Here is a 22,147-nt window from a genome sequence, read left to right as displayed (position 1 = left end):
GGTGTTAATTCATGCAATGTCGATACAGTGACTGTGCTCTGTTAGCTAATTAGTATTAATCATTCAGTAAGACCACTTAAACCACAGCATGAAAATTTCACACTTGCCTTTATTCCATGATTTTTTTTTATATAACATCTCTGAATTTACACAGTTTCAAAACAATTTCTAAGTTGCCATTATCCCAACTCTCTGTAAACATTAATCATTTCCTTTCAAACGTTAGGTGTCCGGTAGCCCCCGGCTTTGTTTGATGTGTCAGAAGGTTGTCCATGTCAGTGAAGTGCATCCCATGGCCTGTTCACACATCGTCCACAAAGAGGTGAGTGCCAGCTTTCCTCCTGTTAATCAACGTACCCTCCACACCCAATAATTCCCACGTGAGCAACACTTGTATTTTGCAAACTGCAGCAGTGGTAGAATCTTGAGTATATGTCGGCGTTCTCCCGGATGCACTTCCTCCACTTAGGGCGGTCTTTGGCCAGGGACTCCCAGGTGTCGGTGGGGATGTTGCACTTTTTCAGGGAGGCTTTGAGGGTGTCCCTGTAATGTTTCCGCTGCCTGCCTTTGGTTCGTTTGCCGTGAAGGAGTTCCGAGTCGAGCGCTTGCTTTGGGAGTCTCGTGTCTGGCATGAGAACAGTGTGGCCTGCCCAGCGGAGCTGATCAAGTGTGGTCAGTGCTTCAGTGTTGGGGATGTTGGCCTGGTCGAGGATGCTAATGTTGGTGCGTCTGTCCTCCCAAGGGATTTTGTAGGATCCTGTATGGCTCAGAGACATGGGCCATGTACAGCAGACACCAAGTCTCTGGCGAAATACCACCAACGATGCCTCCGCAAGATACTACCGTTCTGGTCAGCACATTCTAGGAAGGACATGATTGCACTAGAGAGGGTACAGAGGAGATTTATGAGGATGTTGCCAGGACTGGAAAACTTCAGCTATGATGAAAGATTGGATTGGCTGGGGTTGTTTTCCTTGGAACTGAGGAGGCTGAGGGGAGATTTAATTGAGGTGTAGAAAATTATGAAGGGCCTAGATAGCGTGGATGGAAAGGACCTATTTCCCTTTGCAGAGAGGTCAGTAACCAAGGCGCATAAAGTGGTTGGTAGAAGGATTAGAGTGGAGATGAGGAGAAATTTCTTCACCCAGAGGGTGGTGGGAGTCTGGAACTCACTGCTTGAAAGGGTGGTAGAGGCAGAAACCATCAAATTTAAAAAGTGGGCACTTAAAGATCCGTAATCTACAGGCTACGGACCTGGTGCTGGAAGTAGAAATTAGGCTGGGTAGCTCTTTTTTGACCGGCTAGTTGGTTTATTAACAAAGGTTTAACAATCAAACTACACATTACCAGTTCATCCACTAGGCTCACAACTGCATACCTCATCGTGGATGACCTAGACCCAACTGGCTGGGGTTTTATTGAGTCTTGTGAACATCAAGTGACTGGCTAAGCCACTCACAATGCAACAGCACTACAAACCTGTGAGCATACTCACTGCTGCATACATTACACTAATGCTTATAACAGCTGAGAAACTGCTATTTTCTTGCTTATTTGATGAACTCTACCTATATTTTCCTTTTTGATGTTTTTGTGTGTCTTTTCTGCAGTGCATCAAATTCTGGGCGCAGACAAATAAGAACAGTAGCTGCCCTTTCTGCCCCGCACCGAGGTGATGCACGTGTCCAAGGTACCTGGACCGGAGGAGATGGAGGAAGCCATGTTAGTTGGTCATTGTTCTTCAGACTTCGAGCACACTGACAGTACTGCACAGCAGAGTGCAAGATGGGTTTTATATATATATATTTATATTTGTTTTTAAAAAAAGTGCCAGACCTCAAACCGCAAATGTGTAAATTCAAAACTAAATCGACACCAGTGTGTAAAAATGTTGGGAATACCACAGGGGAACAGATATCACACTGGCTCGCTTTGTCTTCGATTCAGAGAGCTAAGGCTGTCATTCTGTTCTCTTATTCCCTGAAGGATGAAATTGATTTGGGGGAAACATGTTCTGTTTGTTCTTTATGGTCCTCTTGTGAACGCAGCACAGAGCAAACCTCGTTCGTTTTTGTTACCTCCGTGTTTTTCTGATTGGGAACAGCGGTTCACAGGATGTCCTTGAATGTATTTCTTTGCAAGACTGAAGCTAAATTTTCCATACAAAGCTGTGATCGAACAGTGTACTGAGCCTCAGAATTGTGTCCGTGGCGATGACCTGCTGACAGTTAATGGCTTGAAGAAATATTTCGGTTTGTGACCATTAAAAATAAAGAACGAGAAATTGTTGGTTTATTTTACTGTGAGTGACTGATGTTCAATTTGCCTCCGTCTCACTGTCCCGATACTGCGGCTAATCTCGCCCCTTTAAACCCTGGAGAAGATTTTGCTTTGCGACTTCCCAGGTGCCAACTCCAACTGGGGTATCTGGTGAGGACATACAGAGCCTGCAAAGGGATATAGACCGGTTAAGTGAGTGGGAAATAAGAGCGCAGATGGAGTATCATGTGGGCTATACGGCCCCTCGAGCCTGCTCCGCCATTTAATACGATCATAGCTGATCCGATCATGCACCCAGATCCACTTCCCTGCCCGCTCCCCATAACCCCTTATCCCCTTATCGGTTATCTCTGTCTTAAATTTATTCAATGTTCCAGCTTGCACAGCTCTCTGAGGCAGCGAATTCCACAGATTTACAACTCCCAGAGGTTATTCACTGTGGTAGGAAGGATACTTGCTTTGGAGGCAGTTCAGAGAAGGTTCACTAGGTTGATTCTGGGGATGAGGGGTTGACTTCTGAGGAAAAGTTGAGAAGGTTGTGCCTCTACTCATTAGAATTCAGAAAAATGAGAGGTGACTTTATCAAAACGCAAAGATTATGAAGGGGCTCGACAAGGTGGATGCAGAGAGGATGTTTCCACTGATAGGGGAGACTAGAACTAGGGGGCATAATCTTAGAATAAGGAGCCACCCATTTAAAACTGAGATGAGAAGGAATTTCTTCTCTGAGGGTTGTAAATCTGTGGAATTCGCTGCCTGAGAGCTGTGGCAGCTGGGACATTGAATACATTTTAAGACAGAGATAGGCAGTTTCTTAACCGATAAGAGGTTATGGGGAGCGGTCAGGGAAGTGGATCTGGGTCCATGATCGGATCAGCTATGATCGTATTAAATGGCGGAGCAGGCTCAAGGGGCCGTATGGCCGATTCCTGCTCCTATTTCTTATGTTCTTATGTAATAGAAAATCAGAATATTTTTTTAAATGGTGAGACACTTAAATATTGGTGTTCAAAGAGAGTTAGGTGTCTTCATGTAGAGTTAGCGTGCAGGTATAGCAAGCAATTACGAAGGCAAATGACATATTGGCCTTTATTGCAATGGTGTTGGAGTACAAGAGTAAGGTCATTTTGCTACAATTGTACAGTGCTCTGGTGAGACCACACCAAGAGTACTGTGCACAGTTTTGGTGTCCTTATCTGAGAATGGATATAGTTGTCTTCGAGGCGGTGCAACGAAGGTTCACTGGATTGATTCCTGGGATAGACGGTTTTCCTATGCGAAGACAATGAGTTGAATGGGCCTATACTCTCTGGAGTTTAGAGGAATGAGGTGTTAAAATTGCAACGTTAAAATTCTGAGGGTCTTTGACAGGGTAGATGCTGAGAGGTTGTATCCCCAGGCTGGAGAGTCTAGAACTAGGGGGCATAGTCTCAGGATAAGGGATCAGCCATTTAGGACTAAGATGAGGTGAAATTTCTTAACTGAGTTTTGTGAATCTTCGGAATTCTCTATCCCAGAGGGCTCAGTCGTTGAGTACTTTCAAGGCTGAGATGGATAGAATTTTGAATACTAAGAAAATTGGGGTTATGGGGACCAAGCAGGAAAGTGAAGTTGAGGTCAATGATCGGCCATGATCTTAGTGAATGGCAGAGCAGGCTCGAGAGGCCGTATGGCCTACTCCTGCTCCTAATTCTTATGTTCTTCCTCAACTGCTAACTCCAGCTGTGGTATCGCACGTAGCCCAGGTGTCCATTCTTCTTATATAAAAAGAAAGAATGAATTGTATTTATATAGCGCCTTTTATGACCACCGGACCCCTCAAAGCGCTTTACAGCCAATGAAGTACTTTTGAAGTGTAGTCACTATTGTAATGCGGGAAACACGGCAGTCAACCTGCGCACAGCAAGCTCCCACAAATAGCAATGTGATAATGACCAGATAATCTGTTTTTGTTATGTTGATTAAGGGATAAATATTGGCCCAAGACACGGGGGATAATTCCCCTGCTCTTCTTCGGAATAGTGCCACGGGATCTTTTATGTTCACCTGAGAGAGCAGACAGGGCCTCAGTTTAACGTCTCATCCGAAAGACGGCATCTCCGACAGTGCAGCACTCCCCCAGCACTGCATCATCATCATCATAGGCAGTCCCTTGAATCGAGGATAACTCGCTTCCATGTCAAAAAGTTCACAGGTGTTTCAATGAAGGACCTAATATTCCAGGTCCCGAACTACATGTTGAAGGATGGAAGATGCCTGTGCATGGATTTTTTTTAACGTGTGGTGTCCGTTGCACACCAGCCCACCACAGGGGCTTGGCCCAGTAGCAAGGATGACCCAAGACGACTGGAGATCAGCTCTGCTGCACGGACCTAGTGCGTACACGTATCGCAGTGTGGGTTGGGCCCGTGCTTCCCCTGGCCCCAAACTCGTGCCTCCCCTGGGCCCCGATCACATCCCTCTACAGTCTCGCGCCGCTCCAGCACCCCGAACTCGCCGCTCCTGCTGTACCTGCCCACGCTCCAATCACCGACCTGGACCTTGGTGAAGTCCCTCTTCGCTGCCGTTGCTCCCCTGCTCCAGCACGTACTGCTCCCTGGAGTGGTACGCCGCTTCGCTGCTCCTTCCGCTCCCCGGCCTGCTCCGATGGTGCTCTCAGGCCGGGGGGGCCGCTCGGCCTGCGGGCCAGGCTGCCACACTGCTCCTTCTGCTCCCCAGCCTGCTCTGGAGTGTCGGCCTAGATTTTTTTTTGTGCTCAAGTCCTTGGTGTGGGACTTGAACCCGTAAAGGCGAGAGTGCTACCCACTGAACCACAGCTGACACTTATATAGCTGATAAACTGAGTGTTGGTGGGCCATTCAACTGTGAAGATACCACCAATTAGCTTTGGTCTTGTCCTTCAAAGTGTGGATTTTTTTCCCTCTCTCTTTCTCCACCCCTCCTCTTCACCCTCCCCAAAACCCTTTGGTCGAAGGGCTGCTGACCCTAGTGTGTAACACGTGCCCTAAACTGCCGTCAATTAAAATGGAACATTCTGCTCCGTATAACTCCACGCCACACCAGTGACTGCTTCCTTCACTAAAGCATGAAATGCTCACTGATCTGAAACACTGTCTGCCAAGGCAAGGGTTGGAGTGATGAAGAAAAACGCATCTGCAAGGTCAGGTAAGTCACCCTTGAGGGGCTGGGGAAATTGTGTATGTTTTCAAACTGTTTCACCTTCAATAAATAAGTTTCTTGACAAATTGCATGAATGCTTCAAGTATGTAAGCTGAACTTGAACCCTACGCTCCAGATAATTACATGTGGCTTTTCAAAAAAACTGATTGATTACAATTGTCTTTTGGTAGGAAGGAAGCATTTATACAGTGCCGTTCACAACCTCCGAACATCCCAAAGCGCTTTACAGCCAATTAAGTACTTTTTGAAGTGTAGTCGCTGTTGTAATTTGGGAAATGCGGCAGCCAATTTGAGCACAGCAAGCTCCCACAAACAGCAATGTGATAATGACCAGATCATCTGTTTTAGTTATGTTGGTTGAGGGATAAATATCAACCAGGACACCGGGGATAACTCCCCTGCTCTTCTTCAAAATAGTGCCGTGGGAACTTTTACGTCCACCTGAGAGGGCAGACGGGGCCTCGGTTTAACATCCAAAAGACGGCACCTCTGACAGTGCTGCACTCCCTCAGCATAGCACTGGAGTGTCAGCCTAGATTTTTTGTGCTCAAGTATCTGGCGTGGGTCTATGAACCCACAACCTTCTGACTCCGAGGCGAGAGTGCTGCCCCCTGAGCCACAGCTGACACTATAATAATAAATAAACCATTTATACTATTCTCTCCTTGCAGAAAAGAAGATTGCTGCTGATTCCACAGATAATGGCTCCAGCTAACGCAATGAGAGGCAACGTGGTGCCGTCAGCAGACCCCTTTTTATTTAAAAAAAAATAATTGCAAGGAATTGTGATTAAGTTTGTTTGTGTTTTGAAAAGTGTGTGTGTGCGATCGTGGAAGAAATGCTGAGCAGAATTCCATGAGGAGACAACTGTATCAATAGTTCCTATTAATCAATCACTAGCAAAGTTCCTTCAAATCCTCACGACAGCTCCTCGTAATTTCTATCATCAGCGCTGCATTAAAATAGAAATATTTTAAAAATCCTACTTTGAATTGTAGAAAAGACAGCACTGAGGGGCACCATTTGGCCCATGCACCTGTGCTAATTTTAACTCTCAAAATATCTCATCTTATGCGGTGGCCTGTTGCTGTATTTTCTTTTATAGAATCTTAATGCTTGAACCCGTGTGGTACGTTTAACACAGTGAGGGCCGAAACCGCTTAATGAGAGAGGTGGGGGAACAGGCACTAAGCATCAGTCGAGAGGTCACCCTAGGTAATGGGTGAAGATCGAATCAACAACTTGTGTTTATATAGCACCTTTAACATAGTGAAACGTCCCGAGGCGCTTCACAGGAGTATTATGAGATGAAATGTTGACACCGAGCCGCATAAGGAGATATTAGGGCAGACTTGGTCAAAGAGGTAGGTTTTAAGGAGTGTCTTAAAGGAGGAAAGGGGCGGAGAGGTTTAGGGAGTGAGTTTCAGAGCTCGGGGCCCAGGCAACTGAAGGCACAGCCACCAATGGTTGAGCGATTATAATTAGTGATGTTGAAGAGGGCAGAATTAGAGGAGCGCAGACATGGGGGGGGGGGGGGTTGTGAGGCTGAAGGAGATTAGAGGTAGGGAGGGGCGAGGTCATGGAGGGATTTGTAAACCAGGACGAGAATTTTGAAATCAAGGCGTTACTTAACCGGGAGCCAAAGTAGATCAGCAAGCACAGAGGGGTGATGGGTGAGCGGGACTTGATGCGAGTTAGGACACGGGCAGCTGGGTTTTGGATGACCTCAGGTTTACGTAGGATAGAATGTGGGAGGCCAGCCAGGAGTGCGTTGGAGTGATCAAGTCTAGCGGTAATAAAGGCAATTGGTAGCAAGATGTCTGTCTTCCCTGTTCCTTGGCCTCTTATTAATGCCACTCTCTAGCTAGCCTGGATAGCAGTGAGTGTCCTGAGGTGCCTCACTCTGTCATGGTGCTCTCCCACGGCACAGCGCAAATTGAGGACGTGTGTTTGAGATTGAACACCTGCTGCTCTCCGAGACCATACCGAGAAAGGACAGACTGTTCAACCATCTGCAAACCTATTTTTTTAATGATGCACGTGGCCATCTAAATGTGATTGAGTTTAAGATCGCAAAATCTTTTTTCTATTTCAGAGTTTACTAATCCTTGCAGGTAAGAATGTCTTCTGTTCCACTTATAAACATCTTACAAAATGTTAGTTGAAGACTTCAGGTTTGGTGTTTTTTGTATAGTCCTGAATCGATCGGATCACTCTGCTGAGTGACCGTGAGCCCACTCCTATATAGGGTGCGATTTTACACCTACTTGCTCAGCGGGAACCTGGCAGCTGGGCCGTTAAAATCGTCCTGTCCAAAAGCCACAATATCTGCAATTTTATCTTGCTCCCCTGAGCGGGCAGCAAGAAGAGGCACCCAGAGCCAACAGGGTCCTTCTTTACATGGGCATGCTGGGGCCCGATGACATCATCGAGACCCGACTGCAATTTTAACTCCGGCCTAAGTGGGGAATCCATCTGGAGTTAAAATCTGAGCCAAGAGTTTCTGAAATCAAATTTCTGTATCAGTTGTGCAGATTTTCCTGGGTTTTTTTGTTACTTAATTATCTCCTGTCCTCCTCCCCTGAAGGAGTTAACTCCTGCTGAAGCACCCTTCCATCCAGGGTCGCCATTCTTCACACACGAATCTACATTGCGTGAGAGGTTATTTGACTATGGAAGGCATCACCACTGAGCCTGATCCTGACGGCCACCCACGTACATATGCATCCCAGCATGGGTCACTGGGCAGTGATCAGGAGCCTTTGCTGATTTATTTCCCCCCTCTCCAGAAACAGAATTTCACCTTTACTGAGATTCTGTAAACCCGAGGTCCTGGTTTTAGGGCTCGGCAGCCCCTTTTTATACATTTGGGGCAAGACCAGTGTTTTATTTTCATGCAGAAGCGTCCTTGAAATGCCAGTTTAAAAATGGCAGGATCCTCTGTACTGAAAAAGGAATTCAGTCAGAATAAATCAACGTTCTTGCTGAAGATTTCCTTTTCCCATTGATCTTCTGAAGTGCTTATTGTTGTTGGAAGTACAGTGCTGCTCAGGACTGATGCAAGACAGAAATCTAGCACGCAGGTACAGCAAGCAATAAGGAAGGCAAATGGCATGTTGTCCTTTTATTGCAAGGACTTTTTGCTACAATTGTACAGGGGCTTGATGAGGCCAGACCTGGAGTATTGTGCACTGTTTTAGTCTCCTGATCTAAAGAAGGATATACTTGCCATGGAGGATGTGCAACAAAGGTTCATTAGATTGATCCCTGGGGTGTCCTATGATGAGAGATTGTGTAGAATGGGCCAATACTCTCTGGCATTTAGAAGAATGAGAGGTGATCTGGGGGTCCTTGTGCATGAATCCCAAAAAGTTAGTTTGCAGGTGCAGCAGGTAATCAGGAAGGCGAATGGAATGTTGGCCTTCATTGCGAGAGGGATGGAGTACAAAAGCAGGGAGGTCCTGCTGCAACTGTATAGGGTATTGGTAAGGCCGCACCTGGAGTACTGCGTGCAGTTTTGGTCACCTTACTTAAGGAAGGATATACTGGCTTTGGAGGGGGTACAGAGACTATTCACTCGGCTGATTCCGGAGATAAGATTACGGCTGACTTGAGGGTATGATGATAGATTGAGTAGACTGGGTCTTTACTCGTTGGAGTTCAGAAGGATGAGGGGTGATCTTATAGAAACATGAAAGGGATAGACAAGATAGAGGCAGAGAGGTTGTTTCCACTGCTAGGGGAGACTAGAACTAGGGGGCACAGCCTCAAAATACGGGGGAGCCAATTTAAAACCGAGTTTTTCAGAAGAAAAGGAATTTCTTCTCCCAGAGGGTTGTGAATCTGTGGAATTCTCTGCCCAAGGAAGCAGTTGAGGCGAGCTCATTGAATGTATTCAAATCACAGATAGATAGATTTTTAACCAATAAGGGAATTAAGGGTTACGGGGAGCGGGCGGGTAAGTGGAGCTGAGTCCACGGCCAGATCAGCCATGATCTTGTTGAATGGCGGAGCAGGCTCGAGGGGCTAGATGGCCTACTCCTGTTCCTAATTCTTATGTTCTTATGATCTCATTGAAACATGCAAGATTGTGAGGGGGATTGACAGGGTAGATGCAGGGAGGATGTTTTCCCCAGGCTGGAGTGTCTAGAACCAGGGGACACCGTCTCGGGATAAGGGGTCGGCCGTTTAATACAGAGATGAGGAGGAATTTCTTCACTCGGAGGGCTGTGAATCTTTGGAATTCTCTGCCTCAGAGGCCTGTGGATGCAGAGGGCTAGAATGTCTATTCTGCCTGCCAGATTACCGCCCAGTTACCGCCCGTAGTAGTCGCAAATATCGCCAGCGGTAATTTCGGCCAACGATTGCCGCCGGCATTGCTTCCACATCGCCAGCCCACGTTACCCGCACAAAAAATGAAGAAAATACCCCTCCTGCGCTAAATTCCCTAATTATGTTGTTTTCACCCCTCGCTATCGCTGAGGATAAGCATCGCCCCTTTGTTAGGTACTTACCGTGCCTTGTCCCAGCATTATATGCCTACATTTTGGATGTTTTTATCGGGGGGGTGTGGTGGGGGGGGGGGGTGGGGGTTGGTGGGGTGGGGTGATGGGGTGGGGGGGTGTGGGATGGGGGGGTTGGGGGGTTTGGGGTTGGGGGGGACGGGTGGGGTGATGTGGGGGGTTGGGGGTGGGTGGGGGTTCGGTGGGGGAGGGGTGTAAAGTTGCCAGCAGGCTGTAATTTATTTTTTGGTGATTTTTGAGTGATTTCTGGACGAGTTATTAAGGGATTTTGAATATATTGTGGATAATTAACTTTAATTCTTTTGTGGACATCTGAACACGCTTTTGTGTTTTAAAAGCAATGGGGCCTGTAGTTTCACAGCCGATATTGCTGGCCTTACTGTTATATATGTAAACCTGTAAACACCTTGTTTAACCACCAGAGGGCTCATCCCCTGGAGTCCCAGGGGATCATAAGAACATAATATAAGAGCATAAGAATTAGGAACAGGAGTAGGCCATCTAGCCCCTCGAGCCTGCTCCGCCATTCAACAAGATCATGGCTGATCTGGCCGTGGACTCAGCTCCACTTACCCGCCCGCAATCCCTTGGGAGCACCTGTACTTAAGGAGGCCTCACAGGCTGGAGAGGCACTCTGAGATCTGTAATAAAAGACTAACTTTGAGCTCACAGTATCTGGTCAGACTCTTCATTCATACACTACACTTACAATGACTGTTACTCAGAAGTGAGTGAGACACCGTACAAGAATGGTTTAGTTGAATAATTTTTTTTTAATAAAAGTTGTAATTTGAATTAACTTTAACAATGTAATAAAATAATAACTAATTGTTCTGCATGAAAATTTTACAAAACAAAACATTATCAACAATGCAACACTCAAACCACCCCTGCACCCTCCCACGATTCTACCTGCAGTCACCTTTTCCGTCGCCTTTCCTCCCCAATCCCCCCCTAACCCCTGGCCCTGATCCCCCCCCCGCCCTCCTCCCACTATCAATACCCCTGCCCACGTCGGGACCAACACCTCGAGCGTGACTGCTGGGGGGGGGGGGGGGGGGGGGTGGGGGAGAGCGACAATGGCAGCACCACAGGGTTCTGGTGAAACTGGGGGTGCTAAGGCCCCATCTTCAAAGTCGGCAGAAAGTACTTCCTCCTGACGATCAGGTGCTGTCACCATTAGTGGTATGGCACCTTGGGCAGTGCCATATCCCACGACCGCCGATTACCGCTTGGCATTGCTATTGGCGGTCTGGGTATTCTCCATCACCACCGCAATCAGCTCCGCCACGTCTTCCGATTGACGGGCTGCTAAAGCCGCGATGTTTGCGGACAACCCAGCGATGGGCTGGAGAAACACTCGACTCAAGTCGATGCTCATCCTGGACAGTCCCACGATGTCCAGGCTCGCATCTGCCTGTTGCGCAGTGTTCCCAACTTGCTGGATCAGCCGCTGTGCCGTTGTGCGCCATTGCGTGCCGCTTGGTCCCGCTTCCTCAGCCGGAATCCAGGAAAGTTGGATTCTGACCAGGAACCGGTGGCCGCAGGCAGAAAGGACCCTTCAAGTCCCACCACCCCTCCCTCCTCCTCCACTACCACAGTCACAAAGTTTTGAGGAGTGTTCTCCTCCTGCTCCTCAATCATTTCTTCCACCACCGTCTCTTCCAGCCTCATTCCCTCCAATAACTCCTCTCTGGGAGGGGCAGGCCGCTCCTCCTATGTAACTGTAAACACATAACATTAATGGTTGGCGACAAGGGAAGGGAGGGGGCAGAGGTAACATGAGAGCAATTCACTTTGCACAGGCTTATGTGGAGAACAAAGATATCTTACAGAGAATCATTACATGAAACTATTATAAGCAAAGTGAGCAGAAACTACACGACATAACAGAACTCTAGTCCCAAACAGTATGTTGCTTTCCAAGTGGCAGAGTATGATCAACCAAAAATTCATGTCAGAACTAACTGCATTTCGTGTTCACATCATTACATTACATTACATTATATTGACATAATATTGAATTACATGACCGCAGTACAGCCCAGGGATGATGCAGACTTGCCCTCCACGATAACCGGTTTGGCATCAACACACGTGGCAGTGCGATCATACGCTTCCGTCAGGGCTGCAGCGCGTTCCTCGAGGTCCATCAGAGGAATAGTCTCGACGAACCACTGCCCATTTTACGGAGCTCGCCCTATTGGCGGCTAATTTTTTCTGCAAAGGTGACAAATGTGTGTAAATTAATTTCACAGCTACTATTATGGAACACACACACACGGTAGACATCCCCAATTAACTGCCCTCAGTCCTTTCATCAACGAGTGCACCATTTAAATTCTGTTAGCACACAAGTGTTGCATGATGAACGTGTGAAAATACAGAGGACTAACACAATGTGATCGATGATGGGAAATAAAAAATGTCACCAAGCTTTACAACATAATAAATCGTGTCCCTACTTAAGAGTAAATCGTCAATGTATGATAAAAGTTAATACTCTCGCCAACCCAACGATGTCATTCCACCGTTTGCGGCACTGGTTCACGGACATGACGGACGACACCGCCTCAGCGATCTCTTGCTATATCCTCTGGTACACGTTTAGTGCATGTTTTCCTCGCCCACCCCGTGTTAATTGCTCCCAGCAAGCCTCCACTTCGTGTACCGATTCCTGGACTTCACAGAAACGAACGGCCCACCTACCTCCCTCTCCACTCCCATAGCTTGTTTTTGCATCATATTTATACTGATATTTATATTTATTATCATTATTATTTTTTATGTGGTAGTGTTTATTCTGAATTATGAATGAAAATAATGCTTCAAATCGTTTTAGAAATAGATCTATCTATCTATCTATCTATCTATCTATCTATCTATCTATCTATCTATCTATCTATCTATCTATCTATCTATCTATCTATCTATCTATCTATCTATCTATCTATCTATCTATCTATCTATCTATCTTTCATTCAACACAATCGATCTCCACCTCAGCACTCACCAACTCTCCAACCCTCTCTCTCCTCTGCAGATGCGCAGGGTCACCTTTGACCTCGAAATCGCGGGAGAATGCATGCACATGCACAGAGACCAAAAAAACGTTCGTTTCTCGGGGGCTTTCCTTTATAAAGGTGACCAGATTGGTGACTTCCAGGGATTTCGCTCCGGCCTGCTACCCCTGTACACCGCCACCCCCGAGAATCGTGTAGCAAAAGCAGCGGTATTCCGGTGGTTCAATAGATCGGAATACCGCTGACAATCGGATTGGAAATTCTAGCCCTTTGAGTATATTCAAGGCTGAGATCGATAGGTTTTTGGACTCTGGGGGAATCGAGGGATATGGGGATCGGGTGGGAAAGTGGAGTTGAGGTAGAAGATCAGCCGTGATCTCATTGAATGGCGGAGTAGGCTCGAGGGACCACGTGGTCTACTCCTGCTCCTATTTCTTATGTTTGTTATGTTCTTATGGGAAGGGTTTGAGTGGAGTCGGGCTATAATTTTACTGTATTTACAGCTGCCTCTTTTCCAGTTGTCCCCAAGCCGGCCATTACAACTTGCAGAGAATAAAATTCTTCCTACGTCCCATTTGTCACACAGCTTTACTGTTCTGGTTTAATAACGCTTTTGTGACCTGGATAACACTGAAATGTGAGGCCCGCTGCTATAGCTTTCAACGGGCGAAACTAACACGACTATCTTGTACTGTGATGCGAGTCACACGGGTATGTCCGCCATTTCTGTCCTGTTAGAAACAGCCAAAAGGCGGTCCATCTCCTTCGATAAACTGTGAGTAAGGCCCTCGGATATTTGGTTGTGTTTAAACATGAATGAAAAGTCCTCGAGTTTGATTTTCTTTTTAAAATTATCAAATGAATATACAGAACAACTATTTTGCATTAGTCCACATTTTACAGAATGCTGTTTGGGAGGGAAGAAAAGTGAAATACCAACAAACTACAAGAAAATAGTCATGGCATAGAAATTTCAGGCAAGTATCGAAGGGTTCTGAACAACAGCCTTAAAACTTATATTTTGTTTCTCTTATTATTACTTTACTTTCTTCCCTTGATATTACTTTTGGACTCTAGGGAAATCAGGAGATTTGGGGATAGTGCGGGAAAGGTAGAGTTGAGGTAGAAGATCAGCCATAATCTCATTGAATGGCGGAGCAGGCTCGAGGGGCCGATTGGCCTACTCCTGCTGTTATTTCTTCTGTTCCCTACCTATCCTTCCAAAAATAGTCCGCTCCTCCAGCTCATTTGAAATAAAGCTACTTTTCTGGTGTAAATATATCATTGTTTTTCTCATTACAGCACAGGGACATTTATACTTTGCAATTTCTTTTATTTTTGAAAGCAAGCTTCAAATGAACGTGGTGAATGATGTGCAGCCAGGAAGGCCTTGAGCAGGAGGGCTGGCAGTGCTGCTGGAAATGTTATGAAGCATTTTACTGCCATATCACCCTCACAGCCCCATCTCCCTCTGTTCTGCCTCAGCAGCTTGTGTTATCTAGCGCTGCTCTGTCCTTCTACAATGTGATTAGGGGTATTAGTATCACACAAGTAGCAGTTTCAAAAGTCCATGAGTAGTACTTAAGCAAGATAATGGTCCAACCAATTATGCCATGTCTGTTAGCTGGTCTCCGAGTTATTCCGAGGAATTAAGATGTTCTGCAGATTAATCCTGATATAGAGTTTTGCACAAACCTTAACCTATCTCTTTAAGATGCTTACTCCCTTTCATATTTCTAGCGGGATCTGTTACTATTCATGTTTTTTTCCTTTTATTCCGGTGCCAGCCTTAAATAATCTGAGATGTACGAGCTTAGCAATTCTAAACCAACCAAAATCCCTTCCGTTTATTCCAGCTGATTTTCCGCTCCGTATTTTAGGAGCCATTGCCACACACTCCTCTCCCTCCCCCACCTCGTGCACACGGCCTTAAAGAATGAATTTCATGAGGAGTAAACCTCCTGAGAATTCTCCACCCCCCAGTGGGCTGTGGAGGCTCGGGGCTAGACGTTCCCCTTCATTTTTGGCAGTTTTCTCAGTGGTACGGCTGTTTTTTGATGAAAACCTGCCTGGCGAAAGTTTCCTCTATTTTTTTTTTAAGAGTTCCTTTAATTGAGCCATGATCTTATTGAATGGCGGAACAGGCTCGAGGGGCCGAATGGCCGACTCCTGCTCCTTTTTCTGTCATGTATGTACTTTAGGGATCATTAGCCACTAGATGGCGTCACTTTTGGAGGCCATTGGGCTGCACGCACATGTGCGCAGCCCAAGTATAAAAGGCCAGCCATTTTGTATATTAGTCACTTTGGGCCTTAATAAAGCAGAGCCAAGGTCATATCTCTTGGAGTTAAACAGTATTCAGTCTAACAGTTATTGCATACACAACAATTTCTTATGTTCTTATGTTCATTGGAACTACCCAAGAACCTTTCCTTTATCGCAACCCCCTCGAAACCGATTTGAAGTACAGAAACATCCAAATAACTGAAGAAACGGGAGCTGAAACTTTAGAATACTTTTATAACTTAACCGCTACAGAATTATGATTTATAACATTTGTTTTTGCCTCAGGTTGCTGTTTGTGGGAGCTTGCTGCCGTGTCTCCTACATGACAACAGTGACTGCACTCCAAAAGTACGTAATTGGCTGCAAAACGCTTTGAGACGTCCGGTGGTCGTGAAAGGCGCTAGATAAATTCAAGTCTTTCTTTCTCCTATCTGAGATGTTTGTAGAGAACAATTGTGCATCAATCTTCAGTGTCGCTTATAAACATTCTTTTGCTATTCAGAGGGTAATGATCAGAGGGTAATGATCAGGGTATTCACTGCTGATCTGGGGGAAGAAGTGGAGTAAAAATTGCAACATATACAGCCAGAAACAGATCAGACAAAAGGCTGAAAATAAGATTTCAGTTGTTGCTCATCATCATAGGCAGCCCCTCGGAATCGAGGAAGACTTGCTTCCACTCTAAAAACGAGTTCTTAGGTGGCTGTACAGTCCAATACGGGAACAACAGACCCTGTCACAGGTGGGACAGATCGTCGTTGAGGCAAGGGGTGGGTGGGACTGGTTTGTCGTATGCTCTTTGACCTCTTCACGCTCTTGGCGTTGAGATTCGAAGAGTTCAACAGCCTCCCGGATGCACTTTCTCCACCCTCGGGTGGTCTTCGGCCAGGGACTCCCAGGTGTTAGTGGTGATGTTACACTTTACCAGGGAGGCTTTGAGGGTGTCCCTGTAACGTTTCCTCTGCCCACCTTTGGCTCGTTTGCCGTGAAGGAGTTCCGAGTAGAGCGCTTGCTTTGGGAGTCTCGTGTCGGGCATGCGGACTATGTGGCCTGCCCAGCGGAGCTGGTCGAGTGTGGTCAGTGCTTCGATGCTGGGGATGCCTGGTCAAGGACACTAACATTGGTGTGGCTGTCCTCCCAGGGGATTTGCTCTGAGACTTGTTGTGTATTGCAGAATGTCACTTAGTGTGCACCAGTCCTGACTCTTCATTCGCACTGCTGTGCGACATGATTTGAGTGCCGCCTTTAACTGACGCAGTTACCAGCCCTCCTTTTTTTGAGCGGGCTGCCTGTGTTTTCTAATATAGAAACGTACAGCACAGAAGGAGGCCATTTGGCCCGTTGTTCCTGTGCCCGCTCTTTGAAAGAGCACTTGTGCTTGGTCCCACACTGTCATGTATGTAGACCATGAATACTAACAGTATAGTCACACAAGGTGTGCCACCAGAGGGCACTGCGGTGGGAGACCTGAGGGTCAACTGCATAGGTGTGCGGGGCCCAGTATAAAAGGCTGCCCACCATGCTTGTGCCTCACTCTGAGCCAGAAAGCCTTTGCGAGGCTACGGAACGATCAAGCTGAACGACCCAAGCTGGTCCCGGTTCAGGCAAAGCTGCGCACCTACACCAAGGAACCGATATCAGTTGTTGGTAGTGCAGATGTAAGCGTGTCCCATGATGGCGCGGTGCACAATTTACTATTGTGGATTGTTTTCGGTGATGGACCAATGCTACTTGGAAGAAGATGGACGGGGAAGATTCATTGGAACTGGGAAGACTTCATCTCTCCAGCGATCGACATCCCCCATGCTCAGAGGCAGAGTAAGCCCCCACCTTCGGTTGGACCAGCCAGGATCCCAAACTAGAGAGTGCTCACAACGGTGCCCTCAAGGAAAGCGAGTCAGCAGTCCCCTGCGAACTGCTAGACAAGACGAGGCAACCCCACCGTCGCTTAGACAAAACGTTCACTCACTCAGACCGCCTCCCAGGGAGCAGCAGCGACACTGCGCAAACGAAAAGGACAGGGAGGTCACAGACACATCAGCTGTCTTTGGGCCTGCCCGACACTAGGAGTAACGGCAAGAGCCCTGAGCTCCGTCAACTCGAGCAAAATGAGCTCACCTCGCCCATAATCCCAACAGCATGGAGCGCTGCACCACCACCAGACGACCCAGATCTCATCCGGCCGTGCTGGAACTAGACTGTCCTTGTGTACCTGTACTGATATACCTGTACTGATCATGTAAATGTACCACACAAAAAGAAACGCAACTGTAATCCACCCAACAAATGTACCAAGATGTAAACGTAAAACCCATGTGATGAACTTGAATGCAACTTGCGTGTAACGGCCATTAGCATGATCTCTGTGTTGGGGGGGAGAATGGAGTAGTCATGGACTCACAACCAGAAACCACGGGGACCTCCACTGGCAACAAATCTCACCATCAATCCACCCAAGCTAGAAGTGACCCTCCAATGGTCAACCAGGAAGAGCAAAGCCCAGGTCACCGTCAATGTACGAGTCAATTTGCATTAAAGACTTGGGGGTGGGGGGAAGTGATGTCATGCATGTCGACTATGTATACAAACTGTATAGTCACATAAGGTGTGCCACCAGAGGGCACTGCAGTGGGAGACCTGAGAGACACCTGCTTAGGTGTGCAGGGCCCAGTATAAAAGGCTGCCCACCGTGCTTTTGCCTCACTCTGGAGTTACAATAAATGGGACTAAGGTCACAACAGCTCAAGTATAATACTCGACCTCGTGGTGTCATTCATAAGAGTATTAAAGACATAACACACACCCTTGCTATTTTCCCCGTAAGTTCCTCAAATCGCTCTGCAACTTCCTTTGAAAATTATTTATGGAATCCACTTCCACCACGTTTTCAGGTAGAGCGTTCCAGATCCCAACAGCTCTCTGAGTAGAAAGATTTCTCCTCATTTTGCCTCTAGCTCTTTTGCCGATGATTTTCAATCTATGACCTCTGGTTATTAACCCACTCGCCAGAGGGAGTAGTTTTTCTCTCTCTGTTGTATCAAAACCTCTAAACATCTGAAAACCCCTGAGGCCAACTTCTAACCTTCTCTGTTCCAAGGAAGATGGAAACATTATTTGTTTATAGTTTTCACTGAGCTTTCGTGAGCAGCAAAGTTAGAATTCAGGCCGTGATTCACTTTCCCTCCTTCCCCTGCTCATTACATAGTTTTGAACTTTTTTTTGGAAGGGAGGGAGAGAAAAATCCCAAGAATAGATAAATCTCGAATCTCAACCATGATGTGCAAAAACCAATACTTCACAGTAAAACAAGCTTGAGTTGTTGGAAGCAATCTATAATCATTTGCCTGGATAAGTACAGCAGCCATGTAAATGATGTACCACATGTATGAATGACTTACACTTTCTGCAGTACTGCGTACAGTTTTGGTCTGCGTATTTAAGAAAGGATATACTTGCATTGGAGGCTGTTCAGAGAAGGTTCACTAGGTTGATTCCCAGGTTGAGGGGGTTGACTTATGAGTATAGGTTGAATAGGTTGGGCCTCCACTCATTGTAGTTCAGAAGAATGAGAGGTGATCTTATTGAAACATAAGATAATGAGGGGGCTTGACAAGGTGGATGCAGAGAGGATATTTCCACTCATGGGGAAACTAAAACTAGGGAACTCGGGGACAGATGAGGAGGAATTTCTTCTCTGAGGGTTGTAAATCTATGGAATTCTCTGCCCCAGAGAGATGTGGAGGCTGAGTAATTGAATATATTTAAGGCGGAGAGAGACAGATTTTTGAGCGATAAGGAAGTAAAGAGTTATGGGGAGCGGGCGGGGAAGTGGAGCTGAGTCCATGATCAAATCAGCCATGATCTTATTGAATGGCGGAGCAGGCTCGAGGGGCCAAATGACCTACTCATGCTCCTATTTCTTATGTTCTTTTGATTGATATCTACCAGCACATACATGTCAGCTTTTACACAGTGTGTATTGTACATCAGTCTTTTCACTTACCACTCCGGTTCAGCAGTTCAGCCCTCCACCATCGGTGCCCAATGGTTGCAGTGTGTACCATCTACAAGATACACTGCAGCAACTCGCCAAGGCTTCTTCAGTAGCACCTCCCAAACCCCCCTTCCTCTCCCACCGAGAAGACAAGGGCAGCAGGCACACGGGAACACCATCACCTCCAAGTCACACACCAGCCCGACTCGGAAATATATTGGCCGTTCCTTCACCATCGTTGAATCAAAATCCTGGAACTCCCTCGCTAACAGCACTGTGGCAGTACCTTCACCACACGGGACTGCAGCGGTTCAAGAAGGTGGCTCACCACCACCTTCTCAAGGGGCAGTTTGGGACGGGCAATAAATGCTGGCCATTAACGTGGAAAAATCAAGTTCGCACACATGACTGCCTTTCTCCTTGAAAACAAAAATTTAATTTTAAACAAATCAGCACAAAACTTTTTTCATTTTGAAATGAGAGGAGAGAGGTCCCTTTGAATAGAGTGGGAGAACAGCAAGGTATTATCGGGTGTTCTGATGGCTTAGTCGGTGAATGTTTCATATGGTGTGTTTAAAGATCTGAACGGCCCAGTAGGGTCTATGGTTTGACCCCTGCTCTGTTGAGTTGGTGCTGATTGTAGTCGGGGTAATATGGTTGACCTCTGCACTTCCTAGTTAGGGAGGGAAAAACATTGACCAGAGTTAAAGAAAGAAAGACTTGCATTTATATAGCGCCTTTCATGACCACCGGACGTCTCAAAGCACTTTATAGCCAGTGAAGCACTTTTGGAGTGTAGTCACTGTTGTAATGTAGGAAACCCAGCAGCCAATTTGCACACCGCAAGCCCCCACTGATAAATCCTTACTACACAGTATAAATGCACACGAGGCCCATGCTTGAGAGAAGGTCAGTCTGTGACCTGTCCTTTATTCCTTAGCACTCAAAGTGATGAAGGTGGGTGGAGCTTCCCCTTTTGTACCTGAAGGCCCAGGTTAGGAGTGTCTCCCACCTAGTGGTCAGTGTTCTCACAGTGTACAACTTGGGTCAGATTATACATGGGTTACAATGCTGGTTGAATACATGACACCCACAAATAGCAATATGATAACGGCCAGATCATGTGTTTTAGTGATGTTGGAAGAGGGATAAATATTGGCCCAGGACACCTCCCCTGCTCTCCTTCGAAATGGTGCCATGGGAACTTTTATGTCCACCCGAGAGAGCAGACGGGCCTCGGTTTAATCCGCAAGACAGCATCTCCGACAGTGCAGCACTCCCTCAGTACTGCACTGGGAGTGTCAGCCTAGATTTTGTACTCAAGTCTCTGGAGTGGGACTTGAACCCACAACCTTCTGACTCTGAGGCGAGTGTGCTACCCACTGAACCACGACTGCCACGATAAACATTTGGACAGGAACGGGGTCAGGCTCGCCAGCGTCGCCTCCCACGACTGAATATCCCAGTCGCATTCACTGTCCAGCCTCCCGCGTGTCATACAAGGACGCAGGAGAGGCGGGTGAGAAAATTTGTGAGAGATGAGCTCAAGATCTGTAAACTAGGATTTGATTTACAAACAAATCAAATGTGTGAATTCGTACGCATTACCTTTCTTAAGTATGTACTTATTTGAAACAAGAGTGACTGTCTCAAAGGCTTTGAAGAGAAAAAATACAGATATAATAATCATCTGGTAAACTATTCTAAATCTTAAGATATTTTTTTCTTCCTCATATGGCTTGTATACATAAAATAAGACTTAACAATTACAGATTACACATTACAGATATATACCACTGAGCACGAGGATCTTGACACAATACATATACAGATTGGTTATGTAGTTCCAAAAAGACATTCACTTGGATTGGGGCAAAAATGAAGGTACAAAATATTCTTGTAATTATAATTAATATGAATGATATCAGTTAAAAATAATTCACCTTTCCATGTGGTGTTGGAAGATAAGAATGAGAGGGGATCTCATCGAAACGTTTAAAATTCTGACGGGTTTAGACAGGTTAGATGCAGGAAGAATGTTCCCAATGTTGGGGAAGTCCAGAACCAGGGGTCACAGTCTAAGGATAAGGGGTAAGCCATTTAGGACCGAGATGAGGAAAAACTTCTTCACCCAGAGAGTGGTGAACCTGTGGAATTCTCTACCACAGGCAGTTGTTGAGGCCAATTCACTAAATATATTCAAAAAGGAGTTAGATGTAGTCCTTACTACTAGGGGGATCAAGGGGTATGGCAAGAAAGCAGGAATGGGGTACTGAAGTTGCATGTTCAGCCATGAATTCATTGAATGGCGGTGCAGGCTAGAAGGGCCGAATGGCCTACTCCTGTACCTATTTTCTATGTTTCTATACTGTTCTACACACCCACAATCTTAATAAACCGCTATGAATTTGTGATTTGTCGATATTGCTTCGATTTTATTTCTAAAGAAACCATGGGTTAGTAAGACATTTTTCCTCCTATCTATTCCCACTATACAAACTGTGGGGCAAGAATTATACGGTGTTATTGAGGTGAAGCTCAGCAGAAGAGACGTGAACACAACTTGTAGAGAATAATGGATCCTTGGAATAAACTGCACAGAGTGGCAATTGAGACTGCTAACATAAACATTAAGAGGGAGTTGAACAGGCATTTGGTGAGAAAATCAATTGAACGATTAAGTAGTGAACCATGTATTCTGTTTCTGAAATATGGAGTCAGCCAGATAGATTGATGTAGGGGGAGAAATTCGGCTGTTTAGCACCACTATTAGCACCAGACAGGGGTGCTAACGGGGCGCTAAATGCCTCCTGCCTGCGCACCGCTCTGTCGATGCTTGCCGCGAGCTTCAGTGAAAGTTT

At 46.3% G+C, this 22,147-nt stretch overlaps 1 protein-coding gene across 3 annotated transcripts in view; it reads left to right on the top strand.

Moving 5' to 3' along the window:
* The window catches only part of LOC139276459 (RING finger protein 214-like), a 42,891-nt gene extending 40,596 nt beyond the window's left edge, over positions 1–2,295 (top strand). For all 3 annotated transcript variants that reach the window (XM_070894482.1, XM_070894483.1, XM_070894481.1), the window contains 2 exons: positions 227–322; positions 1,611–2,295. In XM_070894482.1, coding sequence (XP_070750583.1) covers positions 227–322; positions 1,611–1,676 — 162 coding nt within the window. In that variant the 3' untranslated portion in view covers positions 1,677–2,295. The remainder of the gene's footprint in view (positions 1–226; positions 323–1,610) is intronic.
* The last annotated feature ends 19,852 nt before the right edge of the window (positions 2,296–22,147 follow it).

This window comes from Pristiophorus japonicus, chromosome 11, assembly GCF_044704955.1.
Source record: "Pristiophorus japonicus isolate sPriJap1 chromosome 11, sPriJap1.hap1, whole genome shotgun sequence".
Taxonomy (NCBI): Eukaryota; Metazoa; Chordata; class Chondrichthyes; family Pristiophoridae; genus Pristiophorus; species Pristiophorus japonicus.
This window is presented reverse-complemented; position numbering and strand designations above follow the sequence as displayed.